Source organism: Barbus barbus (assembly GCF_936440315.1).
Source record: "Barbus barbus genome assembly, chromosome: 45".
NCBI lineage: Eukaryota > Metazoa > Chordata > Actinopteri > Cypriniformes > Cyprinidae > Barbus > Barbus barbus.
In genome coordinates, this window is record NC_136723.1 from 16,823,112 (window position 1) to 16,846,544 (window position 23,433).

A 23,433-nucleotide genomic window follows, 5' to 3' on the forward strand; every position below is an offset into this window, starting at 1 on the left:
GTAGCTTCGTAAAATTACGGTTGAACCACTGATGTTATATGGATTTTATTAACAATGTCCTTACTACCTTTCTGGGCCTTGAATATGGTAGTTGCATTGCTGTCTCTTGAGGGTCAGAAAGCTCTCAAATTTAATCACAAATATCTTAATTTGTGTTCTGAAGATGAACAAAGGTCTTACAGGTTTGGAACGACATGAGGGTGAGTAATTAATGGCATAATTTTAATTTTTGGGTGAACTATCCCTTTAAAATGGAAGCTAGTTACCATGTGGATAACTTGCAAGTAACCTTTGTTTGAGGCTACAAGGTTCTTGCTTTGTGGCCTCTGGACTAGAAAGTTGAGTAGCTTTGTTTATGTATAGACACATAACTACAGTAATTGAGACTTCAATAAAGCTCAGTGGTTTATTGAGATACTGTGACTTCTGTCAGAGATAAGATGAAAACATTTGACCTTGAGTGATTTAGTAATTAGTCATAAAGCAGAAGGCTTTAGGCTTTGTCTCATTTCTTCACCTCTTTGCCAATCTTCACAACCTGTCATAATTAAAATCCTTCTAAGCGTTATTACTTACAGTGAAAGGCCTCTTTTTGTCTCCCTGATCCAGTACTCAGGTTGGATGTGACTCAAGTCTAAGCGCTTGTCCCTTGGTAGACCTAGTATCTTGTCGTTGCAAAAAAGAAAGGAAATGAAGCAGAAGTATGTGATTGAAAGTTCATAAAGAAACGTGATAATAGGTTGTACTGGTAACCCACCAGGGCAGGTCTTAAAGGAATAGTTCCCTCTCTCATGTTCCAAACTTAAATATTTTTTTTATTTTGCATGCATGGAGCAAAAAGAGAAATTTAGCAGTGTTCATGCCACTCTTTTACATACAATAAAAGTGAATGGAGAGCAAGAACTGTCACACTCATAAAATGACATAAGGCTTGATAAAAGTAATTATTGACTGATAATCTTCTCAGACCCCATTAACGTTCATGTATAATGCAAATTTTACATCACTAATGGGTTATATTTAAAATGCATGGAATTAAGCCTGTACATGACATGCGGGTTAGGAATTTGTTCCATCTACTTATTTTTTTGTTTTATCACATTTTAACTCAATTAAAACAAGGTAATGAATTAGTACAACATGGCCATGATTTACTTAAAATGAGGGAACAAATTAATATTTTGTGGAAATTGTTTCATAAAAACAGGGCCACAAATTAATTAATCATGGAACTGATTTCATTAAAACGAGGGGAAAAATGAATAAAATGTATTAAGTCATAGAACTAATTTAATAAAAATAAGGGAACAAATTAATAAAATAACTCATGGAACCATTTAAATAAAAAGAGGGTACAAATGAATAAAAAGTGGCCAAGAATGAATAAATCCTTGAAATGATCTAATAAAAAAAAGAACAACTGAATGAAACGTGGCCACAAATTAATAAGTCATGGAAACAATAAAAACAAAAAGTTGGTTATTAAGTCGTGATGGGATGTAATTCATGGCCTTCATATATATATATATATATATATATATATATATATATATACATATACAGTATCTCACAGAAGTGAGCACACCCCTCGCATTTTTGTAAATATTTTATTATATCTTTTCATGTGACAACACTGAAGAAATTACACTTTTCTACAATGTAAAGTAGTGAGTGTACAGCTTGTATAACAGTGTAAATTTGCTGTCCCTTCAAAATAACTCAACACACAGCCATTAATGTCTAAGCCACTGGCCACAAAAGTGAGTACACCCCTAAGTGAAAATGTCCAAATTGGGCCCAAAGTGTCAATATTTTGTGTGGCCACCATTATTTTCCAGCACTGCCTTAACCCTCTTGGGCATGGAGTTCACCAGAGCTTCACAGGTTGCCACTGGAGTCCTCTTCCATGACGACATCATGGAGCTGGTGGATGTTAGAGACCTTGCGCTCCTCCACCTTCCGTTTGAGGATGCCCCACAGATGCTCAATAGAGTTTAGGTCTGGAGACATGCTTGGCCAGTCCATCACCTTTACCCTCAGCTTCTTTAGCAAGGCAGTGGTCGTCTTGGAGGTGTGTTTGGGGTCGTTATCATGTTGGAATACTGCCCTGCGGCCCAGTCTCTGCTTCAGTATGTCACAATTCCACTCATTCTCTTCTATTGGAAATGAAGAATTGTATAAACTTGTTAAATCATCTAAACCAACAACCTGTATTTTAGACCCTGTTCCATCTAAGCTCCTAAAAGAGGTGCTTCCAGAAGTAATAGATCCTCTTCTGAATATTATTAACTCATCATTGTCATTAGGAAAACCTTCAAACTGGCTGTTATTAAGTCTCTCATTGAAAAAACACAACTTGACCCCAAATAATTAATTAATTACAGACCGATCTCGAATCTCCCTTTTCTGTTAAAGATATTAGAAAAGGTAATATCATCACAACTATGTTCCTTCTTAGAGAAAAATTATATATGTGAGGATTTCCAGTCAGGTTTTAGACCATATCATAATAATGAGACTGCTCTCATTAGAGTTACAAACGACCTGCTTTTATCATCTGATCGTGGTTGTATCTCTCTATTAGTGCTACTGGATCTTAGCGCCACGTTTGATACCATCAATTTATGGCAGTAAGTGAAGAGGTATCATACCAATCACAAGTGTAGTATGGAGTACCTCAAGGCTCAGTACTCGGCCCCTTACTTTTCACGCTTTACATGTTACCTTTGGGAGATATCATTAGGAAACATGGTGTTAGCTTTCACTGTTATGCTGATGATACCCAGCTCTATATTTCTCCGCGACCTGATGAAACTTACCAATTTGCAAAACTAACGGAATGTATAGGTGATATCAAAAACTGGATGACTAGCAATTTCTTACTGCTAAATTCTGCAAAAAACAGAGGTGTTAATTATTGGACCAAAAACTTTTGCATGTAATAACCTAGATCACTGTCTAATACTTGATGGCTGCTCTCTTAATTCTTCGTCATCAGTTAGGAACCTAGGTGTACTTTTTGATAGCAATCTTTCCTTTGAAAAACATGTTTCTAGCATTTGTAAAACTGCGTTTTTCCATCTTAAAAATATATCTAAATTGCGACCTATGCTCTCAATGTCAAATGCAGAAACATTAATTCATGCATTCATGACCTCAAGGCTAGATTATTGTAATGCTTTATTGGGTGGTTGCTCTGCATGTTTAATAAACAAACTCCAGCTGGTTCAAAATGCAGCAGCTAGAGTTCTTACTAGAACCAGGAAGTATGACCACACTAGCCCGGTTCTGTCAACACTGCACTGGCTCCCTATTAAACATCGTATACATTTTAAGATCTTGCTAATTACCTATAAAGCCTTGAATGGTTTGGCACCTCAGTATTTGAGTGAGCTCTTAACGCATTATAGTCCTTTACGTCCGCTGCGATCTCAAAACTCTGGCCATTTAATACCTAGTCTATCAAAATCAACTGCGGGCGGGAGATCGTTTTCCTATTTAGCGCCCAAACTCTAGAACAATCTACCTAACACTGTTCAGGAAGCAGACACACTCTGTCAGTTTAAATCTAGATTAAAGACCCATCTCTTTAACCTGGCTTACACTATCGCATTTCTATAATTCAAATCCGTTAAAGGCTTGTTAGGCTGCATTATTTAGGTCAACCGGAACCGTGAACACTTCCCAAAACACCTGATGTACTTGTTACATTGTTAGAAGAATGGCATCTACGCTTAATATTAGTCTGTTTCTTACTTATTCCGAGGTCACTGTAGCCACCCAGATCCAGACTGTATCCATATCAGATGGTGGATCAGCACCTAGAGATGACCTCTACAGCCAGGACACCTAGATGAGCCCCAGAGACTGATCCCCAGTGAAGACTCTGTCTCCAAGGCGGCCGTCGGGACAAGACCACAGGAACCAGATGAGTCCTTCGCACAATCTGATTCTGCTTTAGTCTAGATTTAAACTGCTGATTTTGTCTGGCCAGAGGAGAATGACACTATTTCGACAAACTATTTCCCCGTCTAAATACTGTAAAGCTAATATAAAGCCACCCAGTTTATATCAAGCCGATGTAAAGCTGCTTTGACACAATTTGCATTGTTAAAAGCGCTATACAAATAATATTGATTTGACTTGACTACATGTTGGCATTCATGGTTCCCTCAATGAACTGTAGCTCCCCAGTGCCGGCAGCACTCATGCAGCCCCAGACCATGACACTCCCACCACCATGCTTGACTCTAGACAAGACAAACTTGTCTTTGTACTCCTCACCTGGTTGCCGCCACACACGCTTGACACCATCTAACCAAATAAGTTTATCTTGGTCTCATCAGACCACAGGACATGGTTCTAGTAATCCATATCCTTAGTCTGCTTGTCTTCAGCAAACTGTTTGTGGGCTTTCTTGTGCATCATCTTTAGAAGAGGCTTCCTTCTGGGACGACAGCCATGCAGACCAATTTGATGCAGTGTGCGGCGTATGGTCTGAGCACTGTCAGGCTGACCCCCCACCCCTTCAACCTCTGCTGCAATGCTGGCAGCACTCATATGTCTGTTTTTCAAACACAACATCTGGATATGATGCTGAGCACGTGCACTCAACTTCTTTGGTCGACCATGGCGAGGCCTGTTCTGAGTGGAACCTGTCCTGTTAAACCGCTGTATGGTCTTGGCCACCGTGCTGCTGCTCAGTTTCAGGCTCTTGGCAATCTTCTTATAGCCTACGCCATCTTTATGTAGAACAACAATAATTTTTTTCAGATCCTCAGAGAGTTCTTTGCCATGAGGTGCCATGTTGAACTTCCAGTGACCAGTATGAGAGAGTGAGAGCGATAACACCAAATTTAACACACACCTGCTCCCCATTCACACCTGAGACCTTGTAACACTAACGAGTCACATGAACATTAGAGAAAATGGCTAATTGGGCCCAATTTGGACATTTTCACTTAGGGGTGTACTCACTTTTGTTGCCAGTGGTTTAGACATTAATGGCTGTGTGTTGAGTTATTTTGAGGGGACAACAAATTTACACTGTTATACAAGCTGTACACTCACTAATTTACATTGTAGCAAAGTGTCTTTTCTTCAGTGTTGTCCCATGAAAAGATATAATAAAATATGTGACCCTGGACCACAAAACCAGTCATAAGTATACATTTTATGAAATTTAGATTTATACATCATCTGAAAGCTGAATAAATAATCTTTCCATTGATGTATGGTTTGTTAGGATAGGACAATATTTGGCTGAGAAACAACTATTTGAAAATCTGAGGGTGCAAAAAAATCTAAATATTCAGAAGATCGCCTGTAAAGTTGTCCAAATGAAGTTCTTAGCAATGCATATTACTAATCAAAAATTAAGTTTTGATATATTAACGGTAGGAAATTTACACAATATCTTCAATCTAACATGATTTTTACTTAATGTCCTAATGATTTGTGGTATAAAAGAAAAATAAATAATTTTGACCCATGCAATTTATTTTTGGCTATTGCTACAAATATACCCCAGCGACTTAAGACTGGTTTTGTGCTCCAGGGTCACATATTTACAAAAATGTGAGGGATGTACTCACTTCTGTGAAATACTGTGTATATATATATATATATATATATATATATATATATATATATATATATATATATATATATATATATATATATATATATATGGTACTTTATGGTGTATATATATAATTAATATATAAATTAAAATACATTAATAATTAAAGTAATAATAAAAAATAAATAATAATAATTAAGGTACCTTTATGGTATGTACAGTATACACATGGTCTGCATTTAAGGTACTTTTATGGTACTTTTTGTCATTTTTGGACTTTGACAGTTCCTGGTCAACATTCACTTTCACTGCTTGGAAAAAAGTCCAAGCCTAACATCCCCTTTTGTGGTCTACCAAAGAGAAGCACAACATGACAGTGAGTAAATGATGACAGATTGTTCCTTTTTGGATAAACTATTGTAAACGATGCTATTTAGGCTGCGTTGGATGTCTTGCATAATGCAAGGCTTTAAAGGCAGCGTGCTGGATATCTAGTCTGCGACCTACATCTTAATAGTTTCTGACGTAGGCAGGTTCCTGTACACCACCAATGAGTCAGAACCCCAGAAAGACGACGCTGATTCCTGTATGAGCTGGAACACTGTACATTAGCCATCGTTTCATCCCGTCCATAATCTTTTGCATACTGTCTAGTGGCAGCTGTCAGTACCAGAGGCGCAGTCCCGTCACAGTGGTGTTCTGAGCCACGTTTGACATCGTGGATGAGCGTGGTTTGCCGTTTGAGGTTTTGAGATGAAATGAAAATCTTCCCCTGTTCGCAATCTATGTCTCAGATCTCAGAGAACATTCTCAGAAAAACCCAAAGACTTACATCTCGCTTCCATCTGATGTTGTTTCAGTTTTTGTCATTTTGTTTTTGAAGAATCTTGCTACCGGTTTGTTTTATCCTTTTTCGGTCATTGATAGCTCTGTGGCTAACATGTTTCAGTCTTTCAAACCAGGGATTATTAGCATATGAGAAGTTAACGTTAAAGTCAACAGAAGAACTTCCTGAGTAAACAAGACTGACACGATAACTTTCCAGGAAAATTGTGAGCATTTTAATCATTTGTAGATTTATTAAAGAGTCAAGTGTGGTGAAATGAGTAGACAAATTTTCATTTCTGCTTTTAGTTATTCTTTAGTCCAGAATAATTTCCTGTAACATTTGATGTTTTGACAGTTTCTGGGTTAATGGAACACCGTTGACTTGCACCCAAGACTATACAGTTTTTTTTAAACCAAGTTACATCAAAGTCTCATCCAGGTTGAATTTTTAATATAAAATATTATATATATATATAGAAAGTAGGCCTAAGTCAATTGTATCAGAGTGGTTGTAACAATACATAAGGATTTAAAAACAATAGCAGTGTTAAAGGGTTACTCCACTACAAAATTTAAATTTTGTCATTAATCAATTACCCCCATGTCGTTCCAAATCCGTTAAAAGCTTTGTTTATCTTCGGAACACAATTTAAGATATTTTGGATGAAAACCGGGAGGCTTTGATGAAGTGACGAGAACACTTTTTCTGCACAAAGAAAACAAAAATAACGACTTTATTCAACAATTCGTCTCCTCCGTGATTCCGTAGCGTCACCATAGCCCCATTTTGGAGAGTATCTGCTGGACACAAATAGCGTACACTGTTCTGTGTCAGCCGCACCACACGGATATGCTGTTTTCATTGAAATCAAAGAGTAAATAAACGTAGAAAACGTATCCATGATGTGCGGCTGACACAGAACAGCGTGCACTATTTGCATCCAGTGGATACTCTCCAAAATGGTGCTACGGAGACGAATTGTTGAATAAAGTTGTTATTTTTGTTTTCTTTGTGCAGTAAAAGTGTTCTCGTTGCTTCATTAAATTCAGATTGAACCACTGATGGCAGATGGACTATTCGGGCAATGTCTTTCATGCTTTTCTGGGCCTTGAGAGTGTTATTTACTTGGCAGTCAAATGGACAGTCACAAGCGTCCCGGATTTCATCCAAAATATCTTAAATTGTGTTCCAAAGATGAACAAAGCTTTTATGGGTTTGGAACGACATGTGGGTAAGTGATTAATGACAAAAGTTTAATTTTGGGGTGGAGTAACCCTTTAAAGGTAGGGTAGCCGATTTTGTAGAGGCTAGCAATAGCAAGCCAGCTTTGAAAGCATAAGATCCCATCCTCCCTGCAAATCACTCTCCAAAGCCACGGCTCCTCCAAAACACATGAACACGCACATGCAGACCAAAGGCTAACCAGCGACACGATGAGAGACATCGTTGATGGAAGCTTTCAGATTACCTCATGTCTCATTCACCAGTGAGAAAACATTACAGTACAAAGCTCAAATTATTACAATAATAATGCCTTCCATTCTCACTCGGTGCAATAGTGTAATGAACGCTCTGATGACGTGTCATGTCTGTGCCAACAGGGTGCACGAAGGTATTCAAATACATACATTGACAGGCAGGTGCTATGCCTTCCACAGATGATATAAATACATATAAATTAATTTAGACCACTTAATGATTGCTATATCGAGATGTGAAGAGACTTTCAACCAGCGTAACAAAGAATTTTTTTTTTACTAAATTACCTACCCTGCCTTTAATCGGTCAACGCTAACCACATGCTAAAGTGACAAAGTTTCACGGCTGCATTAATGGCCTGGAAACAATTTGATATGCAGTGTTCTTTGTTTTATTGATTTCTTTTTTGTGCATTTAAAGCAGTTGTTTTATGGTTCGTGGCACTGGCACTAGTGCAGTGTTGAATGTGTTGCATCAGAATCATTAGCTGTAATTGTTGTTACAACTGTGGCAATCTTTAAAAGCTGACAAGTCATGCTGGGTGTGTGTGCTGCTTCTGGGGGGTTAGCGCTCTTCAGGGGTTTAGTGTACTCTCTGTGCTGAACGTTCATATTGTGACATCCATTTATTCATAATGAGGCACCCCTGACATTGACGTTATTGTTTGTTCTGTGACTATACAAAAGTTTCTGTCAGTTTCTTGCTTGAGTTAGTGGTTTAGTAGTTTGATATACAGTATAGTAGTTGAATTCTCACTAACGTTCAAAGAAGTAGGATGGAAGTATGCAACTTAAAAGCAGCTTGCTTGCAATCTGGCCTTAATATATGATATCCCTGCCGGAAAATCCCATTTAAGATGTTAGCTGGCACAAGTTAGTGTTGTGGTCCTACTTGCTCTGCTCCGAGCGAGATTCAAACCATGGTCTCCGGCGTCGGATGCTCTAACAAGGAGGCTAATGGCCACGGCCTCTAGCGTCTGTCGCTAGAGCGCCACTTGAGATCGCGGAGTGAGGTTTTACCTGCACAGCACTTACCCGCTTGCCTCTGCTACACTCTGCCCCCTTGAGTATGGAGCGGTGTTTCCAAGCGGTCTGCATTTTCCCCACGGAATTGGGCTACTTTTATATTGTTGCCGTGGGTAGTTTTTTAGCCTGCGGGTTGAAGTGAAATCCTGCCCCCTCAGAACACGAAGGTGGAACCCCCTGGAAGGAGGTTTTGACCAGTGATTAGACAAGTTTTGAGTACCAATTTGGCTGGTTTTGTTACGCAAACTTGGCAACCCTGAAATGGAGGTTTGTTTATGCAAGAATGAACATCAGTATGAGTCATTTTTGCTGAGGGACAAACTGAGGGTTAAATTGTTGTGTAATTTATTATTCATGATTGTGAAACTGAGAAATTTCTTTTCACGTTCCATAGAATTATTGCACTATTGGACGTAAGCACAAGTCAACAGAATGCCAACTCATAAAGGTGTATTTTACCTCATAATTTATTATATTTATCATACACATGAACACATTCTTTACATTATATTAAAATCTTAAGAAGCTTCTCTTAAAAGCTAATTCCAATCATTTCAAATTATGTTCACGGTTTTCTATTAAAACAACAAAAGGACTTTGTGCGTACTACAGGCACAAACCATCAAGATTTATATTTGGATTTATTACAGTTTGTTACTGAGACGGTTTGCTCACAGATTTAGCTGCAGCACACAGCACAAACAGCCTTGTGAAGAAACACAGACTTGGCTGTATTACTTGAATTTGAGCTGAACATTGCAGTGGAGATCGCCAAACTGCAACATACGCATTCATCAGGGTTTTCAGACTGTCATTCAGTGTAGAGAGAGTGCAAGCATGTGGTGTCCAGGTTTGGGAGATTAAGTAAAACACTTGGCAGAAAATTTATAAATTTAATAGAAAAGCTCTGATTTGGGGATTTAACTCTTGACATCTGGCAACCCCAAGCATGAAAGCTCATGAAATAAGTGTCAAATGAAATACAATAAAATGTTTTCAGGGTTTGAAATAGTTTTTGGTCAATGAAAAAAATCATTAAAATTGTTTTATTCTACAACATAAAATACATCATGAAGCATTTGAACTTAAATCGAACAGGAAGCTCATCTACTCAGTAGTCGCTTTCACACTCTCATTGTGTTTATAATTGCACTCTTGCAGACTATTCTAACTCAAACTTACAGGGAAAACATTTTTTAAATAAAGTTGACATGAGCTTAACACTGGCAAGGTGAAGTCATGTGACTGTAGGGCTGGTCGTTTAGCCTTTTACTTCTGAAAATCGTATTTAGGCTTTAAATATCATAAACATTGTTGATCACAGTTTATTTTTTGCAATTATCCAAAATGCCAATGGAAAAATCTGGTTACACTTTATTTAAAGGTCCAATTCTTGCTATTAACAAACCATTAACTACAACTTTTGCCTCAATAAACTCCTAATTTGCTGCTTTTTAATAGTTATCAAGGTAGTTGTTTAGTTTAGGTATTTCGGTTGGATTAGGGATATAGAATATGGTCATGCAGAATATGTGCTTTTTAAGTACTAATAAACAGCCAATATGTTAATAATAGTCATGCTAATAAGCAACTAGTTTACTAGTGAGAATTGGTCCCTATACTAAAGTGCGGCCAAATATCCTAATGTTTTTTTGTGGAAAAAGACCAAAACAAATTTACAAGTTGGCCTACAAAAATACATTATTATGCAAATTATAAATTCAAAATTATGCTTAATTCTTCTAAAGAAGTAGAAATTATGATGACAATTAAAATACATGCAGCCCAAGACATGAGTATGTTTCTGGCCAATTTGCGCTCTATTTTATCTCATCAGTCTATAAGAGAAATAATTGAAATGAAGGAGATTGTATATGTGATTTCTCCATAAAAGCGTCTCTTCTTCTCTGTCAAGTGTACTCCAGGCGCTCTGCGGTGGAATTCACAAGAACAATTAAATGAAATGGCTGATTTGAGTCATGGATGTTCCATCAAATCTCTGACGTCACACGACACAACTCTGAGCGCCGCATCTCTCCGCTGGCCAAATTGAAACCCTGTGTCTTCAATCCAAAGATGAGAAACAAAAGAAGCAAAACAAATTAATACTACAACAGGAAATTCGCCCCAATGGCACTTGAAACCGATTGCAACAGTGGTTGTGAGGCATAGAAAATTCCCCTCTGATACACATCTCCTGAAACAATGATTGCTCTTATGACGGATGGTTGAAACCAAGAAGACAAATTAAGGGAAATGATATCTGATTCTACATCGCTCAGTGAATTGTATGATTGTTCACTATTGCAAGTGTGATCAAAGGCTGCATCTGTTCTGGTCGGTATGTGGTCTCAGCTGCCCACTGACACAGTAACCCAGGACTCTTCCCATCGCTGCTCAATAGACTCAAATGCACCCACCCCGTAGCGCGATTTGAGAACTAGCTTAGTGGATTAATAGCTTTAGAGTTTATATCAGACATATTAATGCTTTAGCGTTTAGTACTTGCACATTTGACACAACAAATCTTAGCTGTCGTTTGCCCTCAGGAATGCCTATCCAGTTTGTGAATTTAGTTTACATTACTGTGGCTTCCTTTTCAGTGATGCCTTATTAATAATACAGAGAGATGAGATGTGATTTATGAAGATTTATGAGTCTGTTTCATTGAGCTGGGATACTGTTATATATGGTTTCTGTATAATGGTTCTGCACTGTAATCAATTAGTGTCTGTAACTGGGGCATGAGTCATTGTGGGGGAAATACAGCGGTGTGATATATAGACAGCAACCCTCCCTCACTAGTGTGCCAGAATACCGAAGGGACGGAGTGGGGAGGGTGGGTGGAGGGGAGACAGGGACTGACGTCAAGCCATCCTCAACACAGATGGCAGGAATGAACTCTCTGGGTCATTCTACTTTATATAGGGGAAGAAAAAGATCATAGGTTTGTGATTTTTGTGTGCACAAATATTGTATATTTGATCAAGGGAGTTGATTGGGTGAGTTGATTGGTTTTCTGGATTTTAATTTAATTTAATTTCATTTCATTTAATTCCAAAATTTGGCTTGTTGGAGAATTGGGATTTTTTTTCTTGAAAATTAGGCAATTTCTCCCCAAATTCTCATGATCTTAATGTGAAATAAAAAAATTATTTCATTATGAAATAAATAAAATTCATTATGAATTAATTATTATTTTTGTATATATGTTTGTGCAGCGTGTAGATGAAAATTAGATTAAAATTATATAAAAATACATATCAATTTTGTTTTTATTTTTGCACGCATATATGTATAATATGTGTATAATTTTACGATTATTATTATTGTGTATTTTTGCATTTCAGCAATTGTTTTTACATTACAAAATATATACAGAAATGAAAATCATCCTGTGTAGACATATTTTCTTTAAAATTAGCATGAATTAATAATCAGTACAATTAGATTATTAAACATGATTTATTCTATATATTTTACAATGTAGAGTCACTGTATATCACCAGTAAAACAGGATATTGCATAAGAAAAAATGTAGTTTAGTCTGCATAAAACAATGCATAAATTGCTATTTGACTGTTGGTTGTATATAATGCTAAATGCACTTTTACAAGTTGTTTGAACTTAAATGTGTGTTGGCAGTGTGTGTACACAACCACCCTATAATGATAAAAATCCACCCAGTGTTTTTTTTTTTTTTTTTTTTTAAATCTACTAAAATCTTTAACCGTTTCTCAAATCAAGCCGATCTCAGATACCTGTCTGTGTGACGTCACACGGACGGAGGCCCCTCCCATGATAGTTTGATTGACAGTAGCGTTTTAGCACAGACTGCACTGGTGTCTTACCTCAGACCCGCCCTGAGTGAGCTGTCGTCAGTTGTTTCACCGGCGGAGCAGATGTAGACAAGAATGACTCCTAAGCAATTGAGGTGTTTTGTTGTTGGATGTAATAATGAACATGGCAGTCGTCATTTACTCCCGTCATCTGAGCCGCTGAAGAGGATTATGTTTGGTTCTGAAGGGAATACTTCGATCTACCTAAATGCATCTATGTTCGTGCGAATAATTCATGATCCAGCTTCACCTCCAGAAAAAGTGAGTACAAGGTTTTTTTAAAAGAATCTTAGCAAATCGCCTTTCCTAATAATGTGCTAATTAGCAAATTTCAGATGAATGCGGCTAAAGTAAACAGTCCCTCAGAGAGCAGCTCAGAAGAGAGGGGTGGAGTCAGCAGAGCTCATTAACATTTAAAGGAGAATGACACAATACGGCTTGCTCTGACAAGAGCTGTTTTTGACAGTAAAAAATGTGTTTTTTACACGACCAATGAAAAATTTTAACCTACTATGTTACAGACTTTTCATTAAGACCCTAAAGAATAATATCAACTTGTGGAAAATGGGCATTATATGACTCCTTTAACATTACCAACAGGAACATAAAGTTGAACTGAGCAAGAACATAAAGATCCCAAGAGACTCTTTTAAATCTGTGCATCATGATACAAAAACCCTTGTATGCTTTTACTTAATTGAACACAGGTTTCCCGCTCTGAAATGTATGTGATATTTGTCAGACATATATGAGTTGGGCCAGGAGTGTATCACAGAGAGTTACAACTGGCAGGCAGTCTTACATAACACAAGCATTCATCAATAAGACAGAGATGCCATTGCGTGTTATATAACAATCTATTTATTGCACAAAGCTGGGTTTGTTCTGGGGAAAGGGAGTAGTCTGTAGTGGCCAGGGTCACATGGGTGACCAACTCAATAAAAATACGCCCTCAGTGTTCCTCAGAATGCGTTCATCTGACAGGTACACTGACTTTCATTTGTTTCAGATATTCAGTTTTACTTACAAACTTTTTCAGTGTCTCCACAGGAACAAAGGCCGAGTCTGTACTTGCTGAGTTTGAGTAAGCATGAAATCAAAATGTAAATTTTTTTCAGTTCAGTCAATTCCAAATTTCCAAATTCAGGAAAGGAAAAAAGTCAGAATCGCATTGGTGTCAAGAGTTGTGAGATTTACACTTAGAATTGAGAGACAAAAAACATCAAAATTACAAGATACAAGCTCAGATTTGTGGGTAAAAATTCATAATTACAAGACATAACCTCAGAATTGAGACACAAAAAGGTCAAAACCGCAAGATTTAAGCTCAGATTTGTGAGAAGAAAGTCAGAATTGAAATATTGACTGAAAAAAGTCATAATTGTAGATTGGCAAGAAAATAGTCAAAACTGTGATATCCAAATTCGGAATTATAGGGAAAAAAAATCATAATTACAAGATATAAACTCAGGATTGAGATACAAAAAAAAAAGTCAGAATTGCGAGACATAAACTGAGAATTGATAAATTGGCTTTTTCTTGCTATTCGCAGTTTACATTTTACATTGTTGTAATTCTGATTTATTATTTTTTTTCAGAATTGTGAGGAAAAAGTCAGAATTGTGAAGTATAAACTCGGAATTAAGAGAAAAAAGTCAGACTTGGGAGATAAAACTAGTTTCTCCATTCTCCTATTCTATATCTTTCAACTCACATGTCAAACGTATTGCATAAGAGCATGACATTAAGCTCCCATGTGCAGCTTTTTGAAAAATCATTATAATTATGGATGCATTAAAATCAGGAAATATGTGGGTCTGACAGCAGCTGATCTCTGGAGGCGAAAGGGAGCCGGTGGGGTCAGATTACCTCAGCGCTCATGAGAAAACATGAATCTGGCTTAACCGTGAGACCCCTGTCATTCTCCATCCACTCACACATTCCTTCATGGCCTCAGGAGTTAGGACACATTTCTGACACACTTTGCCAATGCATTTCTGATACGCTCAACAAAGTGTCGGAAGCATAATGTTTTGGTTTCTAGGTTACAATTTTGTCTGATACTTACGTCAAGCGACAGTGTTAGTTTAGACCTCCAAGCATGGGTTGTGTTACGAAAGCGGAAGTGGTAAAACGAGACTTGCTCTGGCACATTCTGTATTTCTATTCCAGCTGTCATCCCTAGTCTCCGACAGCCGTGAAATGTTGCAGAATAATCAATTATCATAAATATACTCCAATTGCCAGATTTCCTCTGAAGTAATTATATAGATGGTATTAGCTCTAAAAGCATCACTGCTTGACTGATGTAATGCTGATCTGGAAGAAATACAGAAATGCGATCAAGCTCTTTTTGAATATTTATGGCACTTTCCACAAACAGGGTAAAAAATAGGGCCCTTTTTTATTTTTCATAACTAAATATTGAATGTTTTATTTTCTATTTATTTTATAGCTACACTTATGCATTTGGCAGATACTTTTATCCAAAGTGTCTTACATTGCATTAAGGCTATATATATATTTATAATCATTTATCTTTTTTATATTTATATTCATCGTTTTTTATAAACCTTTTACCTTTTATGTTTGAATGTGTAAATGCAAATTCAAACCCTGGTTTGTGTGATTTTCTACATATAAAAATAAAACAAAAAGTTTAAAATGATAGTAACTAATAATAATAATAATAATGGAATGGGTAAAAGGGTTCAAATAAAATATATATATATATATATTTCTTAATAGGGGTAGCTATTTGCTGTCTGTTTTGCACTTATTTATAAACCATAAAAAAAAAAAAAAAAAAAAAAAAAAAAAACATTATTGTTTGTCTTACAATAAATTGGGTAACGGGGTTGACAGTTATACTTGATTAATGTGGTCAACTGAGGTAACATAAGGTTTTTCACTTGTCTTCCCATCATGCTGCTGAAAGTGTCCAAAAGATGTGACATCCTGTGTTTCACAATGTTAGGGGACCTTACTTTTTTCGTAATAGCGGAATTCATGTGGTAACAGAACTACACAGTATGTTACGTACAAAGCTAAATATTATGTTTATGGTAAGACAAAATAGGTTTTAATTAAAAGTATATGTTTTAATTAAATTAGTATAAATATTTTCAAAAGTTTGTCATTTCTTATTTTAATTGTTGTATACAGTTAAGAAGGCGTAACATGATTTCACAAGAAAATGCAACTAGTTTACACTGATAAATTGGTGGCGAGCATGAATTGTCACATGGCATGCGAGTACTAAACTAAGTTCTCTTTCATGTCTTATTGCACTTAAACTGTCAAATACACACACACACACGCTTATTTTAAAAACACATGAGTTACATAAACAGTTGGTTATGTCTGTGAAGGTAAACAGATGGGAAAGAAATTGCATGTTAATATTAGATCGTAATATACAGTAAACAAATCAATAAATCCACTGCTCTCTTGTCTCCTCTGAGGCTGGGACTCTTTCGCTTTAAACACTTTCGCTTGAACTTTCACCATGCCGTTACAACTGGTACACCATTGTCCCATCATGGGTGGAAACTTGGAGATTAAGGGCATTAATATTATAATAAGATCCTTTTTCTAAATCACGGAGGGAACCGAATCTGTGCGATCTGAACAATTAGATTTTCATGAAAATTTGCGATTTTTAGAAAACCCTTTTTAAACCCCTTTTTTCTAAACCCCTTACGCGACCCCTGAAACTTGTCAGACATGCGTAAGCAGATCGTACAAAACAGTATAAATAATATGATTGGGACAGGCCAAAATGACAATTTGTTGTTTTATAAATGAGCTACTTATGCTAGGTTAATCTTAGATAATACTTTATCTTAACAACAACAAAAAACACATGTGTAGTTAGTATCTCTAATGCATGAAAAAAAGCCATGGGACAAAATAGTGTATTATATTTGTAGTGTACACACAGAAACTACTCCACAACACTAGTGGAGCAACTAGCTGAACTTGAACGAGTTTGACATGATTTCTGAAACATTTATTGAATCAATAGAAAAACCCTTCATATTCAGTACCTTCCTTTGTGTGCGTCGTACTTTGCTGTGGCTTTTCCCCGTCAAATCCTGCCACACATATTTGTGCAATAATCTTTCTAAGAGCAGGACTGTGTCTGTGACAGATCTTGAAGATGTATTCTCTCTCTGTGCGACCAGTCTAGGAAATGTAATCTCTCCCGTGAAACTAGGCCATGGCGTGATTTCACATTTGTTACACCGCCAATAGCACACGGCCTGTCACAAATAGCATCCATTTATTATGCTGTCCCTCCGGCTCTTGTGTTCTAACAGATCACCTTTAGAGCTCATCTACTCCCTTTAAAAGTACATATTTCATTATGAATTATGGGTTTGGTCCCCCTCGGCTAGGTGTGGGCGAAATGTATTTTTTATACATGTATTTTTTCAAAAAAAATTTTTTGAAATATCACGATTCACAATTTTATCACGATTCTTTGTCATGTTGGTTCTTTGTCATCTTGCAAGTTGTTTGAGCATTACAGCCAAACTAATTTCCCTATTATAAAGACAAAGCCTTTCAAGGTAATGTAGCATTTGGACCAATCAGACACGCAACTATTTGTTATATTTAACAAATAATCTCTTATGCCCCCTCATCTAACCAAAGGGCCAACTATGAGGGTCTGTGGACCCTTCCCCCGAAATGCATCTAACACCTAAGAAAGGCAGAACAGGCCTCTGGTTCCATGGCAACCCATCTGATAACAATTGTTTAATTGCTCAAATGCGGGCAGAGCATTTCCCTTCATTTCCCCTTAGGAAAAAGACATTATGCCATAAAAATGGACTCTTCTCTAATTAATTCAAAGAAAAACCTTTCTTTGACTGAACACACATATCTTCAGGTCATTGTGTATATTATTACTGTTCTTGTATATGTTTTTGTGTATTGTATACTGTTTTATGCATGCTTACAATAGATCACTAGTTAATATCACTTTAGCTGTACCATGTTTAGTCTCTATCAATTCGTCTTCGGATGATCTAATTGAGAGTGAACATTGCATGTTGATACCTATGCAACATATTAGTGTCCTAAGAATCTTTAGTAGTTTGTGCATTAACCCAGCTGAATTACCTATGCAAATTACCATGTTCAGTAACAAAGAGTCGTAAAACCTTCCCTCCAAAAATTCAGGACTCCATTGACTATTTGACACCCAAGAGGTGTGACCTCTATAGCAGATAAAGCTCTCACATCAGTGACGCCCCTGCAGTCTGTGGTTCTGGTAGATCCTAAGAGGATGTGAACTAGAACTCTTCTGGACCCTTAAGTTTTTGTGCTAGGCCTTGCGGCCTTGACTTTCCATTCAACCAAGAATCCTCGGATCTCAGCAGATCTATTTCTTAGCTCTTTTTATCTTTCTACCTGGGAAGAAACTCCCAATTACCACCGAGCCAGAATAACATCTTTTGGAGTTCATCACCCTTCAAACCCGGAAGAACTTGAAGATCTCCAACACCACCAAACCTTGGATGAGGTTTTTTTTTCTTCTTTTTTTCCAAAAGTGGGTGAAGATAAAAATCGTTGTCATTATTTTATCTTAGTTTTTAAAAAATGAGAGCAAAGATACACATTACAAATACACATAATATACAAATAAAATAAACTGTGTTTTATTTTCAGGTAGGCTACAATAGGTGTATTTAGCAGGAGCATTTAAGAAACTGTATGAACAAATATAAAAATAAAACACTATATAGATTGATTCCTATTAAACAAACTGTATTAAAGTTTTTCAGTCAAGAGTGAGTGATTTTTCTCTGTGTTTGGTGTTTTATTAACATTAAAGGAATAATTCACCCAAAAATTAGTGTTTTATATTTATACCTTAATTTACTCACTCTAAAGTTGTTTTAAACCTGAATGAGTTTCCTTTTTCTGCTGAACATAAATGCTACTTTTGAAGAATGTGGAAAACCAAACAGTTGCTGGTCCACAGTGACTTCCATAGTATTTTTTCCCCCCTACTGTTAAAGTCAAGTTGGACTAGCAACTATTTGGTTACCCAGATTCCTCAAAATATTTTCTTTTGTGTTCAGCACAAGATATAAATTAATACAGGCTTGGGACAACATATGAGTGAAAAAATAATGACAGAAATTAAATTTTAGGGTGAACTATCCCTTTTATTACAGTCGGCAGCATGTTTAGGCTATATTCTCCCTTTAAGACCTGCACACATCTAATATACAGGCACGCATCCGTTTCTCTCAGCTGTTTACTTTCATTTTAGACATAACCAGCTGAGTCTATACATAAACCTTGTGTGTTTTGACAGTATTAGCGCAAAACATAACTTAGTTCAGTAATCAGGCACTGCTTTTTATTTAGCGCACTTTGCGTATATTTGCTCAGAAAAAGGAGCTCGTCAGAACAGCACATGAATAATACGTTTAACCAGTAAGGCTTTAAAGCAGATGCAAATAATGTACTTTTGTGATTGCGAATAAGTGCAGTGTCCCGTGAGTGTAACTCTACCGCTGAGTTAACACTGATGTGAATGTATGTAGCATACAGTATATTGAGCCGGAGGCGCCAGAACTGCAGCTGATAGAATGTGCGCTGTAGCACGATACTATGTTATTCTTCGAAAGCAGATCGTGGAGACATTTTTATCATCCACGATCAAAAATCTTCATATCGCACACCTCTACCCTCAGCAGATATCGCAGACCGGGGGCACCGGACCAAAAGGGCACTTTAGCGTCGGACCTCAAAGGACAGGGGCTCGATTTGTTCTCTAGTTCTTAGAGTGTTGCAGTGTTGTTGCTATGCAGTTGCTAAATGGGTGTTCTGATTGGTTCTTTAGTTGTTGCTTGAGTGATCTAAGTGGTTCTTATGGTGTTGCTATGGTGTTTTGAGTAGATACTATGGTGTTGCTATGCAATTGCTAATTGGGGTGTTTTGATTGGTTCTTAAGTTTTTATTTAAGTGTTCTGAGTGGTTGCTTTGGTGTTCTGAGCGGTTCTTACAGTCTTGCTATGAGGTTGCTAGGATGTTTTGGGTAGTTTCTGTGGGGTTGTTCTGCTGTTGAGTGGTTCTCAAAGTGTTGCTCTACAATTGTGAAGGTTTCCTGTGAGGTTCTGTCTCTTTGAGTGTTGAGTAGTTGTTAGACTCTTTATGAGTGATTGTTAATATAAAGTTACTAAGGTGGTCTGAGTGGTTGCTGTGCTGTTGCTAGGGTGTTCTGGGTGGTTGCCAGGTTGTTGCAATACCTTTGCTATTTAACTGCATGTTTTATTATTCAGGCAGATATAAACAGCAAGATTCTACTCACATTGTTGCTTCATTATGACAGTAGTTGACTTTGTGTGGCAGAAGACGGTTTGAATCACTGTCCATCATTGTGGCCCTTTCACAACACACTGACACACAAAACCGAGTTTGCATGGCTAGAAGCATTTGCAATCACATACTTTTGCAAGAGTTTGTTTCAGACCTTTTGAAGAATTTATTTTTATTTATTTATTTATTTTTCTGTGGTGGGACAAGTGAAAGTAAAAAACCGGCAAGTAAAAACACTGACCTGACAGAGCCAGCAGAAAACATCCTTATTGTTGAGCCCTGCCATAAAAAAAACGGTTTTCTAAAGGGGTTTGTTGCATTTGTTACATTGGAATGAGTTGGAGAGAAGCACCTGCTGGTCTGAGCCAGTTATTTTCCACCATGACAGTAAATAAACAGTCCACCTGCTATCAGTTAGCTCAGTGGTTGGGGCTTGGGGAAAGGGAGAGTAGAATGGGCGGTACCTTTTGCTTCAGGGAAGGACATTCATCTCGCATCTGTTTCCGTTTCACACCCTGCCTGCCACTGCTTGTGTGTCTGTCTGTTTGAGAACAAATGTGTGTGTGTGTGGGCTTTGTGTGCTGGATCACCATCTTGGTAGACCTGGATCTATGTTCACAGAGAGATGCAGGTGACAAGGAAATGCATGATGGGACAGACTTACTATGGAGAAGGTTAGATTTTTGATACAAACCATGATCAGAGGCGTGTGTGTGTGTGTATGTTTGTTTGAGTAAGCAGAAGTGTGTAGCAGAAGTACATTTGTAGAGCTAACAGAGACTGACTGTACTAATGACCATGTCTGTTCATGTTTTGCTAGAGTTTACCCTGCTTTTGTTACTCGTGGGCACATGAAAGCAATTGGTGTGATTTTTCTTGGGTTTGTGACAAGTACATTTGTTTATTCTGCATGTGTAAATGAAGTGTTTTTGTTGAAAAGATTTCTGTTGTGTGCAACAGAATACTAAATCTAAGCCACAACTTAAAGGTGCACTAAGAGATTTTTGCCAAACGATGTTGATATTTAAAAGCACCAAAACAAACACGACCATAGCCCAATAGGACCTCGCCTTTTGATATCTCCGCCCCACATGTACGTACACAACCCTGGCATAACGACAATTGCGGAAACAAGCAAAGATGACACACAACAAGCATATTTAAATAAAAGCCAACACAGATAAGTTGTGTGAAACAATGCAAAATCAACGTTACTCACCTATCAAAAAGAAACAACACAACCTCGGCATCCGATTCGAGACCTTCCTGCTCCTTGAGTTCTCTCCACCGCTGGAAATACTGCTGATTGGCTGCAAGTGTGTTTTGGGACATGGTCCGACACAGCGGTCAAAAGCGTTTTTTCAAAAATTGCTTAGTGTGCCTTTAATCAACCTATTTACTTTCATAATGCTATCATAAAATGTTTGTCTTGATTTTTTTTTCTCACATCACCAAAGTCAGAGGAGCCAGTAGCCAAATAGCTATTTACAGTAGGCTTTGTTTTAGGGCACTTCTGTAGGTAACATAGCCTTAAAGAGCAAATAAAGATAGATCTAAAAAAATAAAAATATTATTGTGATGCATCTAGGAGGTCTTGATGGCAAACTTGACCTTCAGTCTACATGCCCTGGTCAAAATGCCTCCTCAAAAGTGGGTGCCAGCAGTGTTTCATTCAGGTCTGACTCCATCCTTGTATGAAACACTCACTTCTCACAATCCAATCAATTCTATACTGACAAAATCAAGTCCTAGTTCAAGTCCTATTTTTTCTCATTGTATATGCTTTTCAGAAATACGTCATATTACAGAGGTAAAACTGGGTTATCAATGCATGTTGACTTTGAAGTTAAGAATCGTGAAGTGATTCATATTTAATTTTGTGGGAACATCGTCCAGTCCAGAAGGTTTAGGAAGGTTTAAGATCTCTTAGACAGAAACTTTCTTCTTAGAATTCTTAGTTTTACTTTCCCTCTTCTCTGTTTGATGACTACTAATGTCTTGTTTTTTGTTTTTTGCCTTCAGGAACATGGGCCTTTAGCTGCTTTACTGGCTTATGTAAGCAGGACGATCTAGTACACAGACGCCCAAAACAGTCTACGAGAACTAAGGTCTGACATTCCATCGGACAGAAAGTGTCTGAAGAAAGTTAAAGGAGGGAGGAGTTGACATCAGATGAATCAGTCACAGAAATACAAGGAAGCACACTGGACGCCATGAGGGAGGAGAGCGAAGGAATCTTACGGTTTCGACTTTCTCTCGATGAACACTGACAAGTCCACCTAAAGCCTGCCGTGCTCAGGGGAGAGAGTCCCCTGATATGTTACCCAAGTCCTTGGGATCTGGAATACAAGCACGCCCGTATGCCAGGGCCTGAGTGGGTCTTCCACCATGTCATGGTAGCATTGTACGCCAAAACATCAACCCTTAAAAAAAATTGTAAACTCTAGACTTGGACAATGCATGTTGTGTAACACCAATCTGAAATTGGTTTCCAGCAAAAGCTTCCTCTAGTATCAGCTCTACTGTAGCACCATATCTTTTACATTGCATACATTTACCATCCACTCTCCCACTTCCTGGGATTACCAGCTCAAGTCCAGTCAACCATGGGGTGCCGGCAGAGTTCGGAGGAGAAGGAGGCCGCCCGGCGCTCCCGTCGCATTGATCGACACCTCCGCTCAGAAAGCCAGCGGCAGCGGCGTGAGATCAAACTCCTGCTGCTCGGCACCAGCAACTCCGGCAAGAGCACCATAGTGAAGCAAATGAAGATCATCCATAGTGGGGGCTTCAACCTAGAGGCCTGCAAGGAATACAAGCCCCTCATCCTCTACAATGCCATTGACTCGCTCACCCGCATCATTCGCGCCCTTGCCACCTTGAAGATCGACTTCCACAACCCCGATCGGGCTTACGACGCAGTGCAACTCTTCGCCCTCACCGGGCCTGCCGAGAGCAAGGGCGAGATCACGCCAGAGCTCCTGGGTGTGATGAAGCGCTTGTGGGCCGATCCAGGTGTGCAGGAGTGCTTTTGCCGCTCCAACGAGTACCACTTAGAAGACAATACAGCCTATTATCTAAACGACCTGGACCGCATTTCAGCACCCGAGTACATCCCAACCGTTGAGGACATTCTGCGCTCACGTGACATGACCACTGGCATTGTTGAGAACAAATTCACCTTCAAGGAGCTCACCTTCAAAATGGTTGACGTGGGCGGCCAGCGTTCAGAAAGGAAGAAGTGGATCCACTGTTTTGAGGGTGTGACTGCCATTATATTCTGCGTGGAGCTTAGTGGCTATGACCTCAAGCTTTATGAAGACAACCAGACGGTAAGGAGAG

General features: G+C 38.0%; 1 protein-coding gene across 2 annotated transcripts in view; it reads left to right on the top strand.

The window, feature by feature from the left end:
- Window positions 1–23,433, top strand: part of LOC306864360 (guanine nucleotide-binding protein G(z) subunit alpha) — a 56,361-nt gene that overhangs the window by 11,252 nt on the left and 21,676 nt on the right. The window contains exons 1-2 of one of the 2 annotated variants that reach the window (XM_079408348.1): window positions 20,619–20,768; window positions 22,117–23,423. In XM_079408348.1, coding sequence (XP_079264474.1) covers window positions 22,701–23,423 — 723 coding nt within the window. In that variant the 5' untranslated portion in view covers window positions 20,619–20,768; window positions 22,117–22,700. Of the gene's footprint in view, window positions 1–20,618; window positions 20,769–22,116; window positions 23,424–23,433 lie in introns of those variants that run through there. The other variant, XM_079408349.1, reaches the window with a different exon arrangement.